This window comes from Eschrichtius robustus, chromosome 20 (assembly GCF_028021215.1).
Source record: "Eschrichtius robustus isolate mEscRob2 chromosome 20, mEscRob2.pri, whole genome shotgun sequence".
Lineage (NCBI taxonomy): Eukaryota > Metazoa > Chordata > Mammalia > Artiodactyla > Eschrichtiidae > Eschrichtius > Eschrichtius robustus.
The window spans coordinates 40,436,440-40,455,614 of NC_090843.1; the positions used below are offsets into that span (position 1 = coordinate 40,436,440).

Consider the following 19,175-nt stretch of genomic DNA (forward strand, 5'->3'; position numbering starts at 1 on the left):
TCCTCATCAGCCAGTCTGTTAAAGGGGGCAGGATAGACCGTGCCTGAAGGCCTGTCCCAGAGGGTCCACGGCCCTGGCCTTTCCAAGGTGCAGGCAAGCCCTCCATCGCATCATCAAGCCACACCGTTTACCCTCCCTATCCTCCAGGCTGCAGGAAAATGCAAATAGCCCGAGGGACTGAAATCAGGCTGGGAACCTAGACTCTCCAAGCCTGCAAAACTCCGTTCTCCCCTGTCCCTCCCCGGTCCCTGCCCGAGCGTATGGCTGCAGCTATGCTTGTCACCGTTCGAGATTGCATTGGCCACAGGAGATGTGGATGATTTTTCCATTTGGTCCTGATGTTTATTTCATGCCCATCAATATCAGCCCATCTGAGGACAGATGAGGTGGTTATTTACAGGCTGTGCATTTTCACACTTGGTAATTATAAACCCTTCCCCTGTTTGGTCAGAGTCTTGGAGATCTATTTTGGCAATTAGCAGTTTAGTATTTGTTTAATGGGAATGCAAGAGAGTGTTACGGCACATCAGTGCTCCACTAATGATTTGCCTGTCTCCTCCGGAGCTGGCAGGTTTGGGCCTTTTTCGCAGTAGGGGGAGGCCTGATGGGGAGAGGCTGGGGTGGGGGGGGAGGCACATTAGGAAGCCTGCCTGCCCCTCGCCCACCCACGGCACACACTCGCATGCCTGCACGCACGCACGCGCTCACAACCGGTGTTGCACACGGGCCGGGGATTTCCAGAGCCCAGCAGCCGCCACGCAAAGGCGCCTCGCACGAGAGGCCGTTAGGCCAGATGCCATTTCCACGTGACAGCTGTCAAGCCTGTCGGAACCAACTGCTTCTCCTCCAGCAGCTTGTGCCCGGCCTCTGTCTGTGTCCCTTTCCCACCGCCTCCCTTCCTTCGCAGCCTTCTGTCTCATCCCGGCTGGGGTGTCCCCAGAGAGAGACTCTTGCCCCGCCCTCTGGGGTAACGCCAGGCCTGGGCCTTGCCCACACAGCCAGGGCCCCCAACTCCACCCGAGGCTGTACAGGCAGACACTTACTTCCCTTGCTCGGTTTTGAGATGGTGCCCCCCAGGGCTGCTCCCCCAGGGACGCGCTGGTTTCATTAGTGGCTGTCCCTGGATGTGACCCATTGGCAGCGGGAAGTTGCACAGTGTTGGGTGCAGTTCCCCCCACTTAACTGCGTGGGTTATGTGTGTACGTGTGCACAGGCGTGTGTGTAGGTGCACACATGCGGGGATTGCCAGGGCTGGGGCAGTGACTTGCAATAAATGTTATGATGAGAGTATCCTGTGTGTCAGGCACTCACCACCCACCACCTGAAGGCTTCCTAACAACTCCGGGGGGCGTGCTCACTCAGCATTCTTAGGGCTCGTGTGCAACACGGATTCTGGTGGTCTGAGCCCTGGACTGAGTTCTGGGACCCCTCTGCCAGTTCCAGCCCTGCCACCAGCTTGCTCGGTGACCAAAGAGCGGACAAGTGAGCTCTAGGCTTTTTGAGTTTGCCCATCTAGAAGGAAGAGACCCCTCGGCCTCCTTTTCTCTTTGCTTCTCTCTCTGACCATTCCCTCCTCTCCTGAGCCTGCTGGAGGTGATGTACAGCTATCTGCTTGGCTACCTCATCACCTCTCTTAACTTTTTGGGAGAGTTTTAAGGCAGTGTTTGTCGGTTCACTCAGGAGACAACAGAGCTGCGCTGAGCCCTAGGGTTTCAAAAAATAGAACCCAGTTAAGGGAGACCAGTAGAAAGAAGTAGGGATGCATCTGGTCTTAAATCCCGGCTCCATCATTTGCTGCACGTGTGATCCTAGGCAAGTCACTTAATCGCAATGAGCCACAATTTCCTTACCTATATAATGGGTGTGATAACATCTACCTCAGAGCTATTGTGATAATTAAATGAGCTTAGCAAATTGCCTATGAAGCTCCAGTAAATGGTAGCTATTACAGTAATCATTATTTCAGGGGGAACAGACATTTAATAGCCCAGAGTCTGATATTTACGTGGGGAATCAGAATCCCTGAGCAGGAGGTTGTGCCTGCCTTTATGTAAGTAAAATATCTGAATCTCCAGAATAGAGTCGTTTGGAGATCCCACACCCTTTGGCAAGTATCTATTTTATAAATTCACAACTGCTATCTGATGAACACCAGGGTTTGCGTGCGTTTCTGTTTTGTTTTGTTTAAGTTAAATGGGAAAATGGAATGACCCCACAAGAATTTAAAAAGAGTAAAAAAATAGGGCCAGTAAAGAGTAGAAAAAATAGGGCCAGTAAAGACGAGTCTTGCCAAATGGGGATTGAACATTCTGGCGGCCACAGTTAGACTTAGGAGCCTTCTATGAAGAGTTTAGGAAATGTACTTAATGCCACTGAATTGTTTATCAAAAAGTGGTTAAAACGGCAAATTTTATGTCTATTTTACAACCCAAAAAAGAGAAACTAAGCAGACTGGCTGTCTTGTTACTTAATTAAGGCATGGGCGTGAGTTAAAATAGACAAGCTTTCAGGTGGATGCAGACTAGAAATTCTTGAGCCTTGGAATGAAGGAAGAAGTGCCTAGTGGCAGCAGCTGCAAAACCGCTCAGACCGCGCCTCTGTTGCCGCAGCCTTCCAGGAGTAAGTGCACAGAGCTGGGGCGCTGAGGGGCTCAGGTGCCTGCAGCCAGGCGTACCAGAACCTGAGCCCCGGCAGGCAGGCAGGGCTGGCCAGCTGAGATTTGGACTCAGAAGACCAGCCACTGAGTCCTGGGGGCCCAGTCCCCGCCATCTCCAGAACCACGAGGGAGGAAACTGCGGCTCAGAGAATTTGTAATAATCCCTGTCTTCTGGGGTTGTCGTGAGGACCGAAGCAGTAATACATGTGAAAATATTGATGGTCGTGGAAAAAACCCCAGTGATTTCTTTAGGTTTCTTCAAGTCCTGTGTTCAGTTTTTGGCCCTTCTCAGCTCCTTCCAGAACAGAACTTTGGCTCTCTTTTCCTAAGACCAAGACAAGGTGAGGAGACGCCCCCAAAAGCCACCTGTGGCAAAGGGTCCGCGGATCTGGCAGGGGACAAACAGCCAGTCTTCAGGCAGCTGAAGATCCAGGTAAAGCCCCTTTTATTTAGGGCCCATCTCCACACACATACACTGCGATTAAGGCTCAGCTCAGCTGGATTTAGCCATTTAGATCAGTGGTTCTCAGCCTTGGCTGTACCCTGGAATCCCTGGGGGAGCTTTAAACACTCCTCTGCCATCCCCACCTGCTCCTGAGTGCTGATTTCACTGGTCAGCGTGTGGCCTCGGCAGCAGGGATTTTGTTTTTTTTTAAGTTCCTCAGGTGATTCTGGTGAGCAGTCAAGGTTGAAAACTACTGATCTAGATTTCAGCGTGAACTAATGGGATTTTCCTGCCTGCTCCCTTTTCTCCTCCATTCTTCCTTTTGGGCAGTGATTAAAGATAGACTGTCCTTACCCTTTGCAAGGCTGAAGCATGCTGAGAAGTTTCATTTCAATAAACTAGACGCCCTTACCAAGCTGTAGGGCAGGAGTGGATTTTGGTTTTGTGCAGGCTGGTTGGAGGAGGAGCGGAGAGCAGTGCCGTCCTATGTGCAGAAACAATCCCCGGAATAAGGCAGCTGCCGTCTCCAGCAGGGATCCCAGGCTTCTCTGTTCTGGGCAGTCCTGCCTCGTATACGAGACTCACTCCACTCTTATGACTTTAGTGCCTTGAGTTTATAGAGCATCAGCAGGCCTGTTAAACCCTGCGCACTGTAGTGTCACGGTATCGCATTTATGGGCGTTTATTTAAACTAACGCTTGAAGTATTTGAGTGGGAGCAGGAAGTGAAATTGAAAGGCATTTGTTCTGGGGGAGTTTGAAGAGCTGCGTTTCTTCTTTTCCTTTTCCTCTCCCTCCTTGTGTCTGACCAGATAATTTAAGGATCATTTGAAGTGCCATTTCCTGCTTTGTTCTTCATACCTGTGGTGTGTGGGGGGGTGTGTATTTGTATCCCAAGAGGGGTAGGACATTTCTGAGGGTGTGTTGGCCAGCCACAGCAAAGCTCTGGAATATCCTCAGTCACAGAGAATTTGTGAAGGACCAGTGGTGAATTTGTTGCTCCTGGATGGGGTCCCAGCAGGTTCTGTGGTCCGTTTCAGCATTCTAGGCAGAATCTCTACGGATGGATCGTAGGTGACCATCCCATACAGTTCCTTCCCTGCATTCACAGATGAGAAACTAAGGACCAAGAAAGGTGACTTCCCCTCAGTGAGCTCCTCATGGAGCTGGGATTGGAACCTGGATCCTGCCCATGCTTTGTGCCACACTGTCTGCCATGCTCAGCTGTGTCCCAGCACCTCCTTAGTTATTACCAGCAACTCTTTTCCCTTTTACCATTTCCTGGGAACAAGTTTTCTGCCATCTCCAAATCAGCTTCACCTACTTGCTAGGTACTTGGGGAGTCAAAACCTCTGGCAGAAACGGCAGTGGTCAGAGGGCACACTCTAGGGTCCCAAACTTTGGCCAACCAACCTGACAAGGAGAGTTTCTGACCTCTCTTTCGAGCAGATTCTTTGCTCTGTGACTTGAAAGTTTTCCTCTTCAGCTAGTACGTGAGCTGAGATGGCTAAAGTCTCACCCCTGGATATGGTCAACATCTTCTGCCTACTTCTACAATCGCCCAGCAAGAATGTCTGGCTCACAGTAAATCTTTAGACTCATTATAAAGAGGGTTCGCTCATTCATTAAATGAATTAGGATTAGAGAGGCATCACCCACTGACTTGAGTGCTAACGATTGCAGATTTTCCTGGTGCTCATTTAGGGCGGAACATGTTGCCAATTTCTCTTGGCACTTCCAGGATCTCGGTCTCCAACCTCGCTGCTGAGGTGAGATTTAGAGACGGTCCCTTCACATCCTAATACCTGTATTCCACTCGGAAGGTGGAATCGATAGTTTAATACTCAGCTGACATTCCGCCTTTTACCTCCTTCCACCCATTTTCTTGCCTTTCTTCACTGTCTAGTATTATTTGAGACTGTGTATCTGCTTATAGACTAAAAGCTTTTTTTTTTTTTTTTTGAGAGCAGGGACCATGTATGAGTCACCTGTTTCCACAAGAATGCCATGTAACAAACAACCACAAAACCTCAGTGGCAGATGATAGCTGTTTATTTCACGAGCCTGCAGTCTAAAGTCCACTGGGAGCGGTTCTGCTGATCTTGGCTGGGTTCACGCGCATGTTTTGGGGTTGACCAGCTGTTCTCCCATCTAGGCTGGCCTCAGTTGGGGCAACTGAGGGGACTTGGCACTGCTCTGCGTGTTTCTCATCCTCCGGCAGGCCAGCCTGGCCATGCCCTTCTCATGGTGACGGCAGAGGTGCAAGGGAGAACAAGCCGAAACACACAGACCCTCATGAGGCTGGGCCCAAAACAGGCACACCATTCTCTCCACCTTTTTTATTGACCATAACAAGTCAAGTCCAGATACAAAGGTGGGGAGATAGACTGCCTTTTTTGAGAGGAACTGCAAAATTACAGGGTAAAGGGTATGGGGTCATTAATGCAATCCATATACTATGGACCTATATAATTTGCCTCTTATTTGGAACTTAGGCTGATACTTTGCAAATAGTGCATACTTAATAAATACATGTCACATAAAAGTAAAGTTAATTGATTAGATTTTCTAATCACAACTGAGCTGACTGAATGATGTAGCCATTAGCTGGAGTTTGTTGGAAGGGAAGTTTCTGTCATCCTAGTAGAATCTGAATTTTCCCCGCATTGGGTGCAGGGACAGCTTGGTTGCCACTAAGAAGTCCCTCTTCTTGTCGTCTTCTCTGTCATGGGTTCTGCTGTTGTCATTTTCAGGATCTTGGAGTATAAATGTCTGAGAGTCAGGGAACAAAGCGGGGGAGAACTGTTATCACCCTGACGTGTCTCCGTTGCCTCTGGAAGAGAAATTTGGTTCATGTATTGAGCACTGAATGTATGTAAAGAGGGAGAAGCAGCTCTGTCCAGTGTCTTTAACGTTTGTTCTTGTTTCTGCCCCCTTAGAGCAGCACATGGAAAGTAGGGTCCATAGGCCAGCAGCTGCATCATCATTGCCCAGGAGCTTGTTAGAAATGCAGACGCTGCTTCCTGAATCAGACACCCTGGGGCTGAGGCCCAGGGGATCTGTGTTTTAACAAGTGCTCCAAGTGATTCTGACAGGGAGGAGGTTTGAGACCCCCTGCCTAACCCCTGTGGACCGTGCAAACTAACAGTGTGGCTCCCACTACTGACTCTCAGACGCGGGGCGTGCGTGGGGCACCTCTGAGGAGGTCACAATGTAGTCTGAGCCTTGCAATAGTCAGAATTACAGGTTCAGGACCTCCTGGTGTTGGACACCAACGGCGGCATCTCCAACCAGCTCAAAGTCACTTGCCCTGCTTCGTCGTTTGCAAGGGTACACCACTGAGGATGCCAGGGCTGCGTTTTATACCTGCCTTTACACCTAACTTTTATACCTAACTTTATTAGAAGGCAGATCTCAAGGATGGAACAAGCTCCTTCTCCCCAGACAGACCGGGCAGGTGCCAAGACGTGGGACAAAGTGTGCTCAGGTTCAGACACCTCCTCCCCTTCTTGCCCCCTCGCTCTGGGGACCCCCCAGGACCACTAGGCCTGTGGGCCCCCACCTCTGGTACAAAGAAATCTGTATGGTTGGTGAGGGCACTGTCAACACAAAATAAATACCAGCGCTGATCATGAAGAGGAGGGTGGTAGCCTTTGAAGCAGCATTTCACCAGGGTTAGCGGTGTTTTCTCTCCAAAGTCAGAGAAACGCCTGTGTCCAGCCCCCTGACTCTTTTGTGTTCTTTTTAGCTCCGTGAACGAGGCCTGGCCTGCAGGCTGCACTCGGCACAGCCAACTAATCTACGTGTGTGTGTGTGTGTGTGTGTGTGTGTGTGTGTGTGTGAGACGGACAGAGTTATCAGTTTGCTCTCTCCAGGTCTGAATACCAGCTACCTTGCCCGTATCCCTCACAGCCCTGTGATGGAGGCTCATACAAGCCTCTTCTGTTTGATTCACATAGAACCGTGAGAAACAGCCCCGTATGTGAGGCCGTGTTTTTCATTCTATTCAGTCTTTGTATATTCGGATTCTTCCAGTTTCAGCTCTTGCTGTTCTGCCAGATTTCCATCGCATTGATGGCTTCTCTGAATTAATAAGTGTTTTGCAATCACTGAAAAGTTTTCTTCCCCCAAGCACCGGGACTTATCCATATTGATTTTTTTTCCCCTTTCTCTTTCCTCTCTAGCTACTTCTTAGACGTTCTATTTTGTAAAGTGTTAATAGAATTTTTCTTGCGCTCCGACGCTGTATCTATTCAGGAGGTCTTTGTGAGGCCCATTGTACACTGGACCATAGAGGAAAGAGCTCTATTCTTTACGACAATGGTTGCCCCAAAAAACATACACAGAGCCCCCTCCTCACTCATCAGGGTGGAGCGAATATTAGGAGGGCAGCATCAGAAAACATCCAAAAGTAGGAAGGAGAAGAGGGACCCAATTACGCACTGTGGAAAGGAGGGGCATTGAAAATACTTGTTTTTAATTCAAAATATTTATTTCCTAAGGGGATCTGAGTTTCAGTACCCAAACATGGCCAACACAGAAGGGGGGCTGTTTTTCTTACTGTTAGGCATTTTCAGCTCAAAATAAGGACTTGGCAAACATCTTAGAAAATATGGCAGTGGGTGTGAAACGGATGTCATGTTTACCTGCACGATACCCAGCAGGCTTCACCCACCACCCACCCGCACCCCAGGCAGTGGAATCCTCTTCGAGGCCCCGGGTCGGAGTCTGCGATGCCATATGCTCGAATGTGACGGCTCTGTGTAGAAACAAACCAGTTGATCTTCTGGTGGTTTCGCTTGAGGGGTGCACAGGAGGCAGCTGGCTATGGTGTGTTTGGCCTCAGCAGGTGCCTTAGGGACTCATCAATCCTGCCTGGCCGGGGAGGGGTCTGGTGAAGGCACCCCCTCTCCAAACTAGCATCCCCTACTCCCCTAGGCCTGGTTCCTGGGAGAGAGAGGACAGCTCCTTGCTGGAGGAACAGTCACCGTGCAAGGCCATTTCCCTCCCAGTAACTGACTACAGAAATGGGGACCAGAAGGGGAAGGCCCCAGGAGCCTGTTTGCTCAGGCTCGGTTGCTTAGCAACACAAGGGGCCCTGACTCCAGAAGGGATTTTTAAGCTAGACCACTCCCTTGGAGGTTTGTGTCTGGCTTGCCTACCCCTTCTTCCATTCTTACCTTAACTTTGCTTTTCCCCCTATTATATTTGATAGCATCTAGAAAAATAGATTTGATTTGTCTGGAGGCACCATTTTAAACCTGGTTTTATTGCTTTGCCCAGTGTCTTCCCTTCCATTGGAGACTGTCATCTGGGAGGAGTGAAGAATGAATAGCCGATGGTTCTTTTTCTCAGCTGGCTTAGCTCAGGCCCCCAAGCTCATTTCTGAGCCTTTGAGCTCCAGTGAACAGTGCTTGGTCCTTCGCACCACGCACACACACACACACACACACACACGCACACACACACACGCGCACACACACACGCTGAAATTGCTCCAAGCCCGGAGCCCTCTGGCTAACAGTTCTGTCCACCCACAACCATGTGGTTGGATTGTATTTTTACTGCCAACTTTGGGCACAAAGTGAATGAGGAGACCAGGCTACTCGCCTGGCCAAACCAGGTACAGTCTGCAAGTGAATGGCTGATTGGTTTAGGACAGCACCTGCACTAAAGATGTGTCTTTTGTGGAGCAAATAAAGGATTGGATCATAAGTAAAAGGAGCGGAATTCAAAGCCAAATCTGGTTTCATAAGTGTGAGTTTCTTGAGGTCTGTGTGGGACTTGAGTGTGGATCCTGACTGTCCAGAAATGACTAAAAGGGTTGCAGTGTGCTTGGGAGGACAGAGGAAGGGACTAGGAAGAGAGACAGAGGATGCCTTTGGTATTTTCCTCTCTTTGATGTTTTTGAAAAGGTCCTAGCATCAATGTATTTGTCTGCTGGGGCTGCCATAACAAAGTACCACAGACTGGGTGGCTTAAACAACAGAAATTTATTTTCTCACAATTCTGAAGGCTAGAAGTCCGGGAGCAGGGCATCGGCAGGTGGTTTCTTCTGAGGCCTCTCTTCTTGGCTTGCAGACGACCACCTTTTCTCTGCATCTTCACACGGTCTTCCCTCTGTACCTGTGTCCAGATTTCCTCTTCTCATAAGGACACTAGCCGTACCGAATCAGTGCCCACCCTAATAATGACCTCATTTTAACTTAATTACCTCTTTAAACCCTATCTCCAAATGCAGTCACATTCTGAGATGCTGGGCATTTAGGATTTCAATATATGAATTCGAGAGGTGGGGGATGGACACAGTTCAGCCCACAACAATCAAGATGTTGAAGTTTCATTGTTTATAACTGGAAACAATTGAAATATCTATCAGAAGGATAATTAAGTAAGCTATAGCTTCTCCCTCCATGAAATATTATGTGGCAGTCAAGCTAGTATTCATAATACCTCACACTCCTTAGGATGACTACTATTTTTTTTAAAAAAGGCAGAAAATAACAAGTATTGGCAAGGATGTGGAGAAATTGGAACCTTTATGCACTGTCAGTGGGAATGTAAAATGGTACAGGCTCTGTGGAAAACAGTATGGCAGTTCCTCAAAAAATTAAAAACAGAATTACCATATGATCTAGCAATTTCACTTCTGAGTATATACCCAAAAGAATTGAAAGCAGGGACTCAAAATATTTGTACACCAATGTTCATAGCAGCATTATTCAGAACAGCTAAAACCCAAGTGTCCACTGATGGACAAATGGATAAGCAAATGTGGTCTATACATAGATGGAAGATGGATGAACCTTCACGACATTATGCTAAGTGAAATAAGCCAGTCACAAAAAAGCAAATACTATGTAATTCTACTTATATGAAATGAAATACTTAGAGTGGTCACAGAGACACAAAGACAGAAAGTAGACAGGTGGCTGCCACAGGCTGAGGGGATGAAGGGAGTGGGAGTTATTGTTTAAAGCGGGTAGAATTTCAGTTCTACAAGATGAAAAAAGTTCTGGAGATGAATGGTGGTGATGCTAGTGCAACGTTATGAATGTATTTAATACCACTGACCTGTACACTTAAAGATGGTTATGATGGCAACTTTTATGTCATGGGTATTTTTACCACAGTGGAAAAAGGATGGGGAAAAAAAGATAGTATTCATAATGTAGTCATCTGGGAATTGTTTGCAATATTGTAATGTTATCTTAAAAAAAAGAACAAGGGGAAAATTCCATATACAATATGATTTAAACTATATTAAAATCGGCATATATATATTTTTTAAAGCAAAAACTAAAGGGAAGTACACCAGATGTTAACTGTGGTTATGCTAGGTTGGAAAGACAGACTGATTTATTTTCTCTTTCAATATTTGTATTTTCAAATAGGTTTTAACAAGCAACATGACTTCTGTAATGGAAACTGCTGCCACCCCCCACCCCCAATATATAATGTTTTGTGTATTTTGTTAAAATTCCTAAAGCAGACTCTATTTTGTATTTGTTTTGCAGGTGGAGGATGCAATGCTAATGTTTGATAAGACGACCAACAGGCACAGAGGTAAGAACCCCAGTGTGAGGAGGTTGCCCCTTCATCCTCTCCGGGCTCCATCTCTTCTCACCCCCCCGTCCTGCAGACAAAAGATGCAGTGACTGTTCCAAAATCAGGCAGGTGGAGGTGACGTGTGTTGCGGATCTCTATTAATAGAGGGCCACGATCGTGTGGAGAGTTGATACTGGACAGTTAAAACACCATTTCCTTTTGGCTTGGGAACTGTCATTTAATTATGCAGCCACGCCCAACACGCGTTCTGATACACTTGTCCAATCCTTGCTTTCTTAGTCCTTGCTAAACCACAGCACTAAGTGATCCAGGTGGAAAGTATTCATAGCAATTACTCAATTGAGTTCTCAATTTGCATTGAAGGAGGTGGTTGAGAAGCACACTGTCAATCCAAAGAGCCAAAAAAAAAAAAAAAGCCTCATCCTAGGTTTACTCGATGTTTGATGATGTATACAGTGAGTACAGACCTGGAAATGCCCTTTTGTGCCTCTTGGATGTTTGGAGGACGTCTGCACTTCCTTGTATTTTTCTCCTGTACTTACTGTCCTGTCCATGTTTTGGAAAATGGGTTTCATCTTGGGGTCTGAGAACCCCTGAAATGACACGCAGGATGTTTTATGTTTCTCTTGGGAGAGGCTTTCTAGCTTTGAACAGATTCTCAAAGGGGTCGCTGACCTCTGCCACCTCACCCCCCCTCCAAAAAAAAAAAAAAAAAAAAACACATTGAAATTATTGCTTTAACCAGAAAATTGGATGACTCTAGAAAATCCTCCCCAGAGGAAGCAGGGTCATAAGTTATGGTTTAGCGTTCCGTTCTCCGGAAGCTCCTGGTTTCTGGGGTTCCTATTCACGGGGCATTAATGAGCAGAGCTTCTGAAGGGGGGTGGCAGGAAGCAGTGTTCTAGAGAGAAGGAGCCAGCGAGCAGTGTTTCCTTGCCACTTGGATGGCATTTAGATGTTTCTTGTGTTGTTTACATTCTTGCTGTCCCCTGTGATTAGAAGCAGTTACCCAGTGCTGACTGCACGTCTCCCTGTTCTGAGCAGGCAGGCTGAGTGAAAGGGAGGAAGGAGTGGGTGGGAAGCGATGCTTCCGAGGGTGGGAGAAGGAGGGGCTGTCCTGAGTGTGCCTGGGGAATCGAGCATCTCACGCATCCACCTACAGCATCCTTAAAAGGAAGAATAGAAACTGGGCAGAAGACTGGGGCGTCAGGGGTGTATACGTTGGGGAAGGGATGGGGAGGGGGTAGAGGATGAGGAGTAGGGGGAGGCAAGGAGAGAAAAGAAGAGCTTACAGGTGTGGAATGATTGCCTTTGTCTTCTGCAACGCTCTGGAGTGAGAGGAAGGTGGTGCCGGTGATGGGCGATTCTTGATGACCCTTGATCATCGTCTGCATTGCGTCGATCTTTATGGTTTTCCCAGCACTGCTTCCACGTGCATCTTCTAACGATCTTCACAGCAGCCCCCGGAGGGAAAATCACTTAAGTTCTTTATGCCTCAGTTTATTCATCTGCAAAGTGGAGATGATATTGGTACCTCCTTATAGGATTGTTTGGAGAGCGTAGTGCCAAGCACATCAACTGTGCCTAAATGTTAGGTATTATTATTATTACCGTCACCTCTATTTTGTGGATGAGATAACCACAGCTCAGAGGAGGTGCCTTACATCCAGGCTCAGAGAAGAGACTCACACCTAGGACAGCTGATTTCAAAATCTGCTCTTTGTTGTATCCACGTGGGGCAGGTTTGTTGAGAAGGGTGTTTTCGTCCTTTTATTTTCAGGATGGGCGAGGTCCATCTGAACGTGGCACTGGTGTTCAGTGTTAGAATTCATAATCCTGGAAGATTCCTGAGTGGCTTCTAGGCAGTATTGTTATCCTTCTTTTTTGAATATCAGTGAATAAAGGTATTTTTGATCTCCTGCTCTGTGTCAGGCCCTGTGTTGGAGGAGATGACAGATCATCTCACTGAACCCTCTCAACTGAGCAAGGAAAGAGGTTCGTCATCTGAGGGACCTGAGAGGGCGGGTCACCCTCCGTGTCAGGTCACTCAGCTGGTAACTGACAGAGATGGATTCACACTCAGGATATCAGGCCCAGACACACTGCAGAGGAGGTGCCAGGGAAAGTTCTCCCCTATTTCTAACGCAGATGCCTCCTGCTGTGGTTGAAGCCTCTTCCCCTTCTCCAAGGGCGCTGGGCACAGTGATGGGGTGGGGGTCCCTCTGTGGCTGGGTGAGGGAAGTGTTCCCTGTTGTGAGCCTAAGGGAGGTCATCTGTGGCCCAGCACTCAGAGTAGCTTCAGGAACGTGGTCGCTCACTCCCCCAAGTCAGGACTCCTGGTGGCGATGGCAGGATGGAGGGCGGGCAGAGCCCCTGGTGCGTGCACGGCGCTGCCCCCTCCCCCAGCCAAGGCAGGGCCTGCCCCGCATCCTTCTGCCCTGCCCGCCTTTAAGATTCCTGTGGTCAGTGCAGGACCCCTTACATAATTCATGGAGTCACAACAAGATGAAAGACAGGGCCTCTTATTCAAAAACTATTAAGAATTTCAAGATGACAGCAGAGCATTCAACCAAGAGCGGAGCCCTTCTGAGCACGGGGTGTATGTGACAGCTCAGGCCGCCCATCCAGGAAGCCGGCCTGAATGGATGCAGCCTGTGGCCGGCCTGATGCTGGTGGGGCGAGGAAGAGAAGGCAGGAGGGACCGTGTGCCCAGAGGTTTCAACAGGAAGGACCTGACACCTGCTGCCCGTTTGCCCCTGTACAGAAATCTGCCCTGCTGTTCCTCCTGTGTCGGGGGGGGGGGGCGGGCTTTGGCCCATACATGCTTTCCAGCCCCTCCAAACAGCTGAGGAGGAGTTTCTCTCTGGACGGGGTGCTGAAGCTGGGGTAATACTTCAGCGATCCAGAGCATTAGGGGGGGAAAGAATTTTTTCTAAAGAAAGAACGTATCGCAAGAGAAGCACAAATCATGGATGTGGAGCCAGCAGGCCTCACAGCCCTGGCCTGATGGAATGTGCACTTGGAATCAGGAGATAAGCACAGGAAAATAAAATCCTCGTGCAGCCACCTTGCCCCAACCTTTCCTTCACCTCCTCGGCTTCCTGTTTTCCATTATCTTATCAAGAGGAAAGTGCTGCCGGAGCAGACGTTGAGGACACCTCTCTGGCTGGCACTGCCGCCAGCTTTCTGCTTAAAGAGGCCCAGACCATTAACCCCTCCGTGTCGTCAGGGCACTTGCTTAGTGCTTTCCGCCAACTTCTAACCCAGCCCCGTTGGGCAGCCTGGGCGGTGACTTGTTCTCTGCCCCAGGCATTTTGAAAAGCACCTGTGTGCCCCTGAGCCGTGACCACTGCTGTCAGGGAGAACTCCGTGGCACGGGGCCTGGCCTTCTGGGACTCAGGCCACTTGCCATTAGGAGCCAGGGGTCAGGGCAGCGTTTCCACTTCCGGCCCCACAGCGGCCGCCTCCTGCCCTGTCCGCCGCTGGTCCCGTAGGCACGAGGGTGGCCCTCAGTTGCATCTGCACGGCAGTTTGCTCCTCCTGTTCGCAGAAGCGCCAGCCTGTGTTCCTTCCCACTTTACATCTGCACTCGGACCTCGGTAGCAGCGTGGGAAAGAGTCCAGGGGAGAGTCCAGCAGACAGTGAGCCCTCCAGGGAGGTGCATCCTCTATCCTGGAAGCAGGAAGGTCGTTCAGCATCCGACTCTCACAGAAGTGTGGAGTCTTCCCACCTTTGTCCTTAGAGGGACCGCCTTCCAGCTTCTGCTGCCCCTTTGTGTTTAGCCAGGGGCACTTTTCCTAACCTCTCTGAACCCCTCAGGCTCTGCCTCTGGAAAATAACATGAACTGGGACCGATGAGCTCCAGGACCTAAAGTATGCTTCTGGCTTTTAGCTTTTTAACTGGAAGTATGTTCCAGATTGTTTCCTTTTTCTAACTAGGGGAGGGGGAGCGGTTGTCTCCGGTAGGGGTCCCTGAGACGGGGCTGGGTCTGCAGGAGGTTCGTTGGGGCTGCTCTTCCCGGGGACTGGGCAGGGGGAGATGACGACCTGCGGTGCCCTGGGGAGTTTGAAGAGAGGGTGGTCCTTCAGCTGCCCCGGTTATCCCTGTATGTTGATCAGTCATAGGAGGCAGCCCACCTGGGAAGCAGGTGTCATCTTGGGCTTGTACCGAGGAAGTCCTGGAGGGGACCAACAGCTGGGGCCGTCATCCAGCAGCGCTCCCAGCGGCTGGGGAAGATGACCTTCATTCCTGAAGGGGGGTCTGACCCCCCCCCTCCATCAGAGTGCACACCATAGTGGTACAGGGTTCTGTGTTAACACTCCCGGTGGAAACAGCCACTTTCTGAGCGCCCCTAAACCAGGTGCTTAGCGCGTACTGTGGAATCTTTATGAACTGAGCTGCCCAGAGTTGCACACTAGTCCGAGCAGAGCTTACACCTAAACCCACCGTGTCCAACCCTGAGCCCGTGTTCTTAGCCACTGTGCAAGCACGGGGCTAGGCAGTGGTTTGAAGCAGGAGAATCGGTGATCTTAAGGACTTGAGCACCTCCTTATTATTAGTCCTTCTCCACACCTATCCTCTTGCTGGACTACGGTGTACCTCCATTTTTCAGACGGAGAAACTAAGGCATGTGGAGTTTTGGAAAGCTGCACAGCAGGTTCCTACAGCCATCTGGGGAGCGGAGCTACTGGTAGAAGCTAGGGCCTTCCTTGGCCCCGCCCATCGCTTCATTTCGTGGCCTTCTCTGAGATCCTTTGTGCCCAAGGAGAGAGAGAATGGTGGCTTTCCGGTCTTTTCAGAGTCATTGCATTTGCTCTCTAAACGTTCTTAGAGGTGGGCTGACAAATATTGGACTGATCATCAAAGGATTTAATCATTGGGGAAAAGTTTGTTGCTTTATCCTTGCAAAACTCAGATAAGATCTTGAATTCACCATTAGGTATTGATCCCAGAGTGGGGCAGGAGGTGGGCAGGGAGGGAAGAAGCAACAAGGTGCTATCCTTTCTGATTTGCTCTTTGGCGGGCGGTTGGGGGGAAGCTGGCTGAGAGCCAGGGGGCGGGAGGGAGGGTGACACAGTTCAGCACTCTCTCTCCACTCTCCCTGCATCGGCCCTGTTTGAGACAGTGGACGGTGGGGATGCTGGTTGCTGAAATACATCTCTCACTCACCTCCTCGTGGGGGTAGGGAGCCCCCCAAGAGCTCATTCCAGGGGAGCCTCAGATGTGCTGCCTCCCTCTGACCTCAGGGCCTGCACAGCCAGGTCCCTCCAAGTCTGGCGCGTCAGGGGAGAGCTGGGTGGCTGGGGGCCCAGTGGAAAATGAGCTGGCTGTCTTTGAAGCTTATCAGGTGGCCTGGTGAGGGTCAGCTGGAGAGGGAGGGGTTTCTGGCGAGTACAGAGGAGAGACCTGGGGACAGGCCTTCTCACTCCCAGTGGCTTCCATTACCCAGCAGGCCTGTTTGCTCCGGAACATTGCCAGAGGCGAAGGAACAGGATACAGAGAGAAAAATAAAGATCAGTGTGATGGATGACTCCTCTCCTGACTGTTAGCAGTTGCTTATTAAGTGCAGTGCTAATGGCTTTGGAGAGGAACAACAGCTCCGAGGCAGTCTCCTGTTCTGTGAAGCTCAGAGAGCACCATCCCCAGCAGGTTCCCTGGACAAAGAAAGTCCTCTCCCAGGGCGGCTGTGCCCGTCGGGAGCTACCAGGCTGGAAGGGCGCCGTGGTGGGCCCTGTGGCTGGAGGGAGCAGCCTTCTGCAGTCCCACCTCAAGGCAGCAAGACTGAGCTTGGCTTCTCCCAAGAAGCTCGTACAGCATCTCTATCCCCAAAAGCAGTTGGCCGAAGTTGAAGGTCTTCGTAATTTGCGTAATTAGTTTATTTATTTAAACGGTGCCTGTGCGATGTAGCTGAAGCTGTGATAGAAGACAATGCTTTTCTTTTTCTTTTAATAAATTTACTTATTTTATCTATTTATTTTTGGCTGCGTTGGGTCTTCATTGCTGCGCGCGGGCTTTCTCTAGTTGCGGCGAGCGGGGGCTACTCTTCGTTGCGGTGCGTGGGCTTCTCACTGCGGTGGCTTCTCTTGTTGAGGAGCACAGGCTCTAGGCGCGTGGGCTTCAGTAGTTGTGGCTCGTGGGCTCTAGAGCGTAGGCTCAGTAGTTGTGGCGCACGTGCTTAGTTGCTCAGCGGCATGTGGGATCTTCCCGGACCAGGGCACGAACCCGTGTCCCCTGCATTGGCAGGCAGATTCTTAGTGACTGTGCCACCAGGGAAATCCCGATAATGCTTTCCTAAGGAGAAAAAACAGCCCTTAATGTCCTGACTACCTGCCAGACACTCACTTTTGAAATTGACCTCTGAAGTCCAGACTGACTCTTTCTTGTATACTAAAGATGATTAAAAATCACACTGTAATTGTTTGTTTATTGATGCCCATTTCCCAAGGGGGGAGGGGGAAATGTAAAAAGAGTTTCACAAGGCGTAAGTTAAATTAAAAATAAAAAAGCATTGCTTCATTTGTAGGTGTGGGGTGTCAAAGATAATGTATGTGTGTTTTTCCTAATGAGATTCTAACATTTTGACTGTATTTACCTGGGAGAGAGGGTTGGGACTCTACAACCCATAAATGTGACTTTGTAGGATGGAGGAAGGAGTGTGTTTGACAAAGACGGTAAGTCCCTCTGGGTGGGAAAGGGTTGTTGGATAGGGTAGAAAGCATGATAAGGGTTTGGAGAATCACAGCTTGTGAGGACACTTGTGCCGATGTGACACAATGGCATCCTGCACAGCACCGGTGCCCAAGGTCAGGGTCTGGAGCAGGATTTGCTGCGGGGTCTACCCTGCTGGAGTCATGCCCTTTGCGTTTCCCCCACCTCACAGATCTGCCCTCTCGTCCGCTGATGCTGTTAGGTACCCATCACTCTCCAACCCAAGTCTGAGATGTGTTAAGGGGTTTATTGGCAACCTGTAAGCCAGTCGCTGATTATGATTGATATTGATCCCAATTCTGCACCTGAATTGGAAGCCAGTCGACAGGAAAGCTGCTGGTCTGTCGCAGGCCACTAACACCAACCAAGGGTCTTGGTCGGATAGAGCTTTCAGCCTAGGCTGCAGTGTGATGTGGTCACCAGGCATGTCTGTGGGCTCTGTTCATGCAAGTAGAGAGTTAGATCAGGTCAGGTGATAATCCTCTTCTCTTCCCAGAGTGGACCAGTGTCAGTGTGGGACACCTGTTTTAGAAAGGTGTTGAGGGACTTCCCTGGTGGTCCAGTGGTTAAGACTCCACGCTTCCACTGCAGGGGGTGAGGGTTCGATCCCTGGTTGGGGAACTAAGATCCCGCATGCCGCGCAGTGGCCAAAAAAAGAAAAAGGTATTGATAAATGTGGAGTCTATAAGGGAGAATGTTAGAATGGGGTAGAAACTCAATACAATTGAATCTCCCCCATCCCACCTGGATAGAAGAGACTGGTTGGGGTGCTGGCAGTGATGTGTAATTTGCTGCCTTTGGGTTCTTGGAGAGGTTCTGTTAGAAAACAATTACGTGCAGACTTGAAATTGGGCACACTTCATTTAGAACGAGGAAGAACTGCCAAGTCCCACAGCAGTGTAAATGGACAGCCACATGCCTCTCTACTAGATTCTGTGCTCCCGGCGGGCTCGTTCTAAAGCTGGGCTGTATAAGGTGGTCCCCACCAGGAGGGTGCATCTAGGGCTTTGCCCAGAGGCTATGCAGCCTGGCCCCCCGCCTCTGGCCCCCAGCACAGTCCCCTGAAGGCCTGACCTGTCACCGGGCCCATCTCAGGACCTCCTCCAGAGGAAGGGTGGCCACAGAGGGCAAAGGACGGGAGCGGGGTAAAGAGCTGCAGCCCCTACCCTGAGCCGTCTCTCAGAGACCAGCCCCCGGAGCTGTCTGCACATTTTATTTTCTCGTTAAATAAACACCATTAGCCTTCCTGAGAAATTGGTGCAAACATGACCTCGCAAATAACCAATTAGAAGGGCAGGGTTGAAGGGGACTGTGAATTTGCAAACATGTAGAGGAGGCCATTAAAGACGCCTGTAGCTACCCCAGCCCTGGCAACATCGATCTGAGACCTTAATTTTATTTCTGACAGGAAAGCAAGGAGCACACTTTAATTTTTTTCTTCCCTGAGCTAACTGTATTCCGGAAGCGCCCATTCCGGCGCTGTCTCTTGAGATATTCATCAACATGGGAGCTCAGTTTCTGTTCACCTGCTTTCCCTGTGGATGGGGATGCACACGGAGCCCGCAGCGCCCTGGCAACAGGGGAGGCCAGGGTGGGGGGCGGTCATGGCCCCCTGGATGCCCCTTGGTGTCCCAGCTGGAGGATAAATCTGAAACTCCTTTCCTTCGGAATAAAAGCCCTGGCACCAAAAGGGTGGTGAGCTAGTAGATCTTCCTTCCTCCCTCCTGGCTGTGGCCCACGGAAGCAGAAAGGGAGTGGGCCCGGGGTCAGCCACTTCATTGACCCAGAAATGTTTTT

At 49.9% G+C, this 19,175-nt stretch overlaps 1 protein-coding gene across 4 annotated transcripts in view; it reads left to right on the forward strand.

The window, feature by feature from the left end:
• The window catches only part of MSI2 (musashi RNA binding protein 2), a 387,038-nt gene that overhangs the window by 241,398 nt on the left and 126,465 nt on the right, over positions 1 to 19,175 (forward strand). For all 4 annotated transcript variants that reach the window (XM_068531153.1, XM_068531154.1, XM_068531155.1 and 1 more), the window contains exon 7: positions 10,618 to 10,666. In XM_068531153.1, the coding sequence (XP_068387254.1) occupies positions 10,618 to 10,666 (49 nt within the window). The remainder of the gene's footprint in view (positions 1 to 10,617; positions 10,667 to 19,175) is intronic.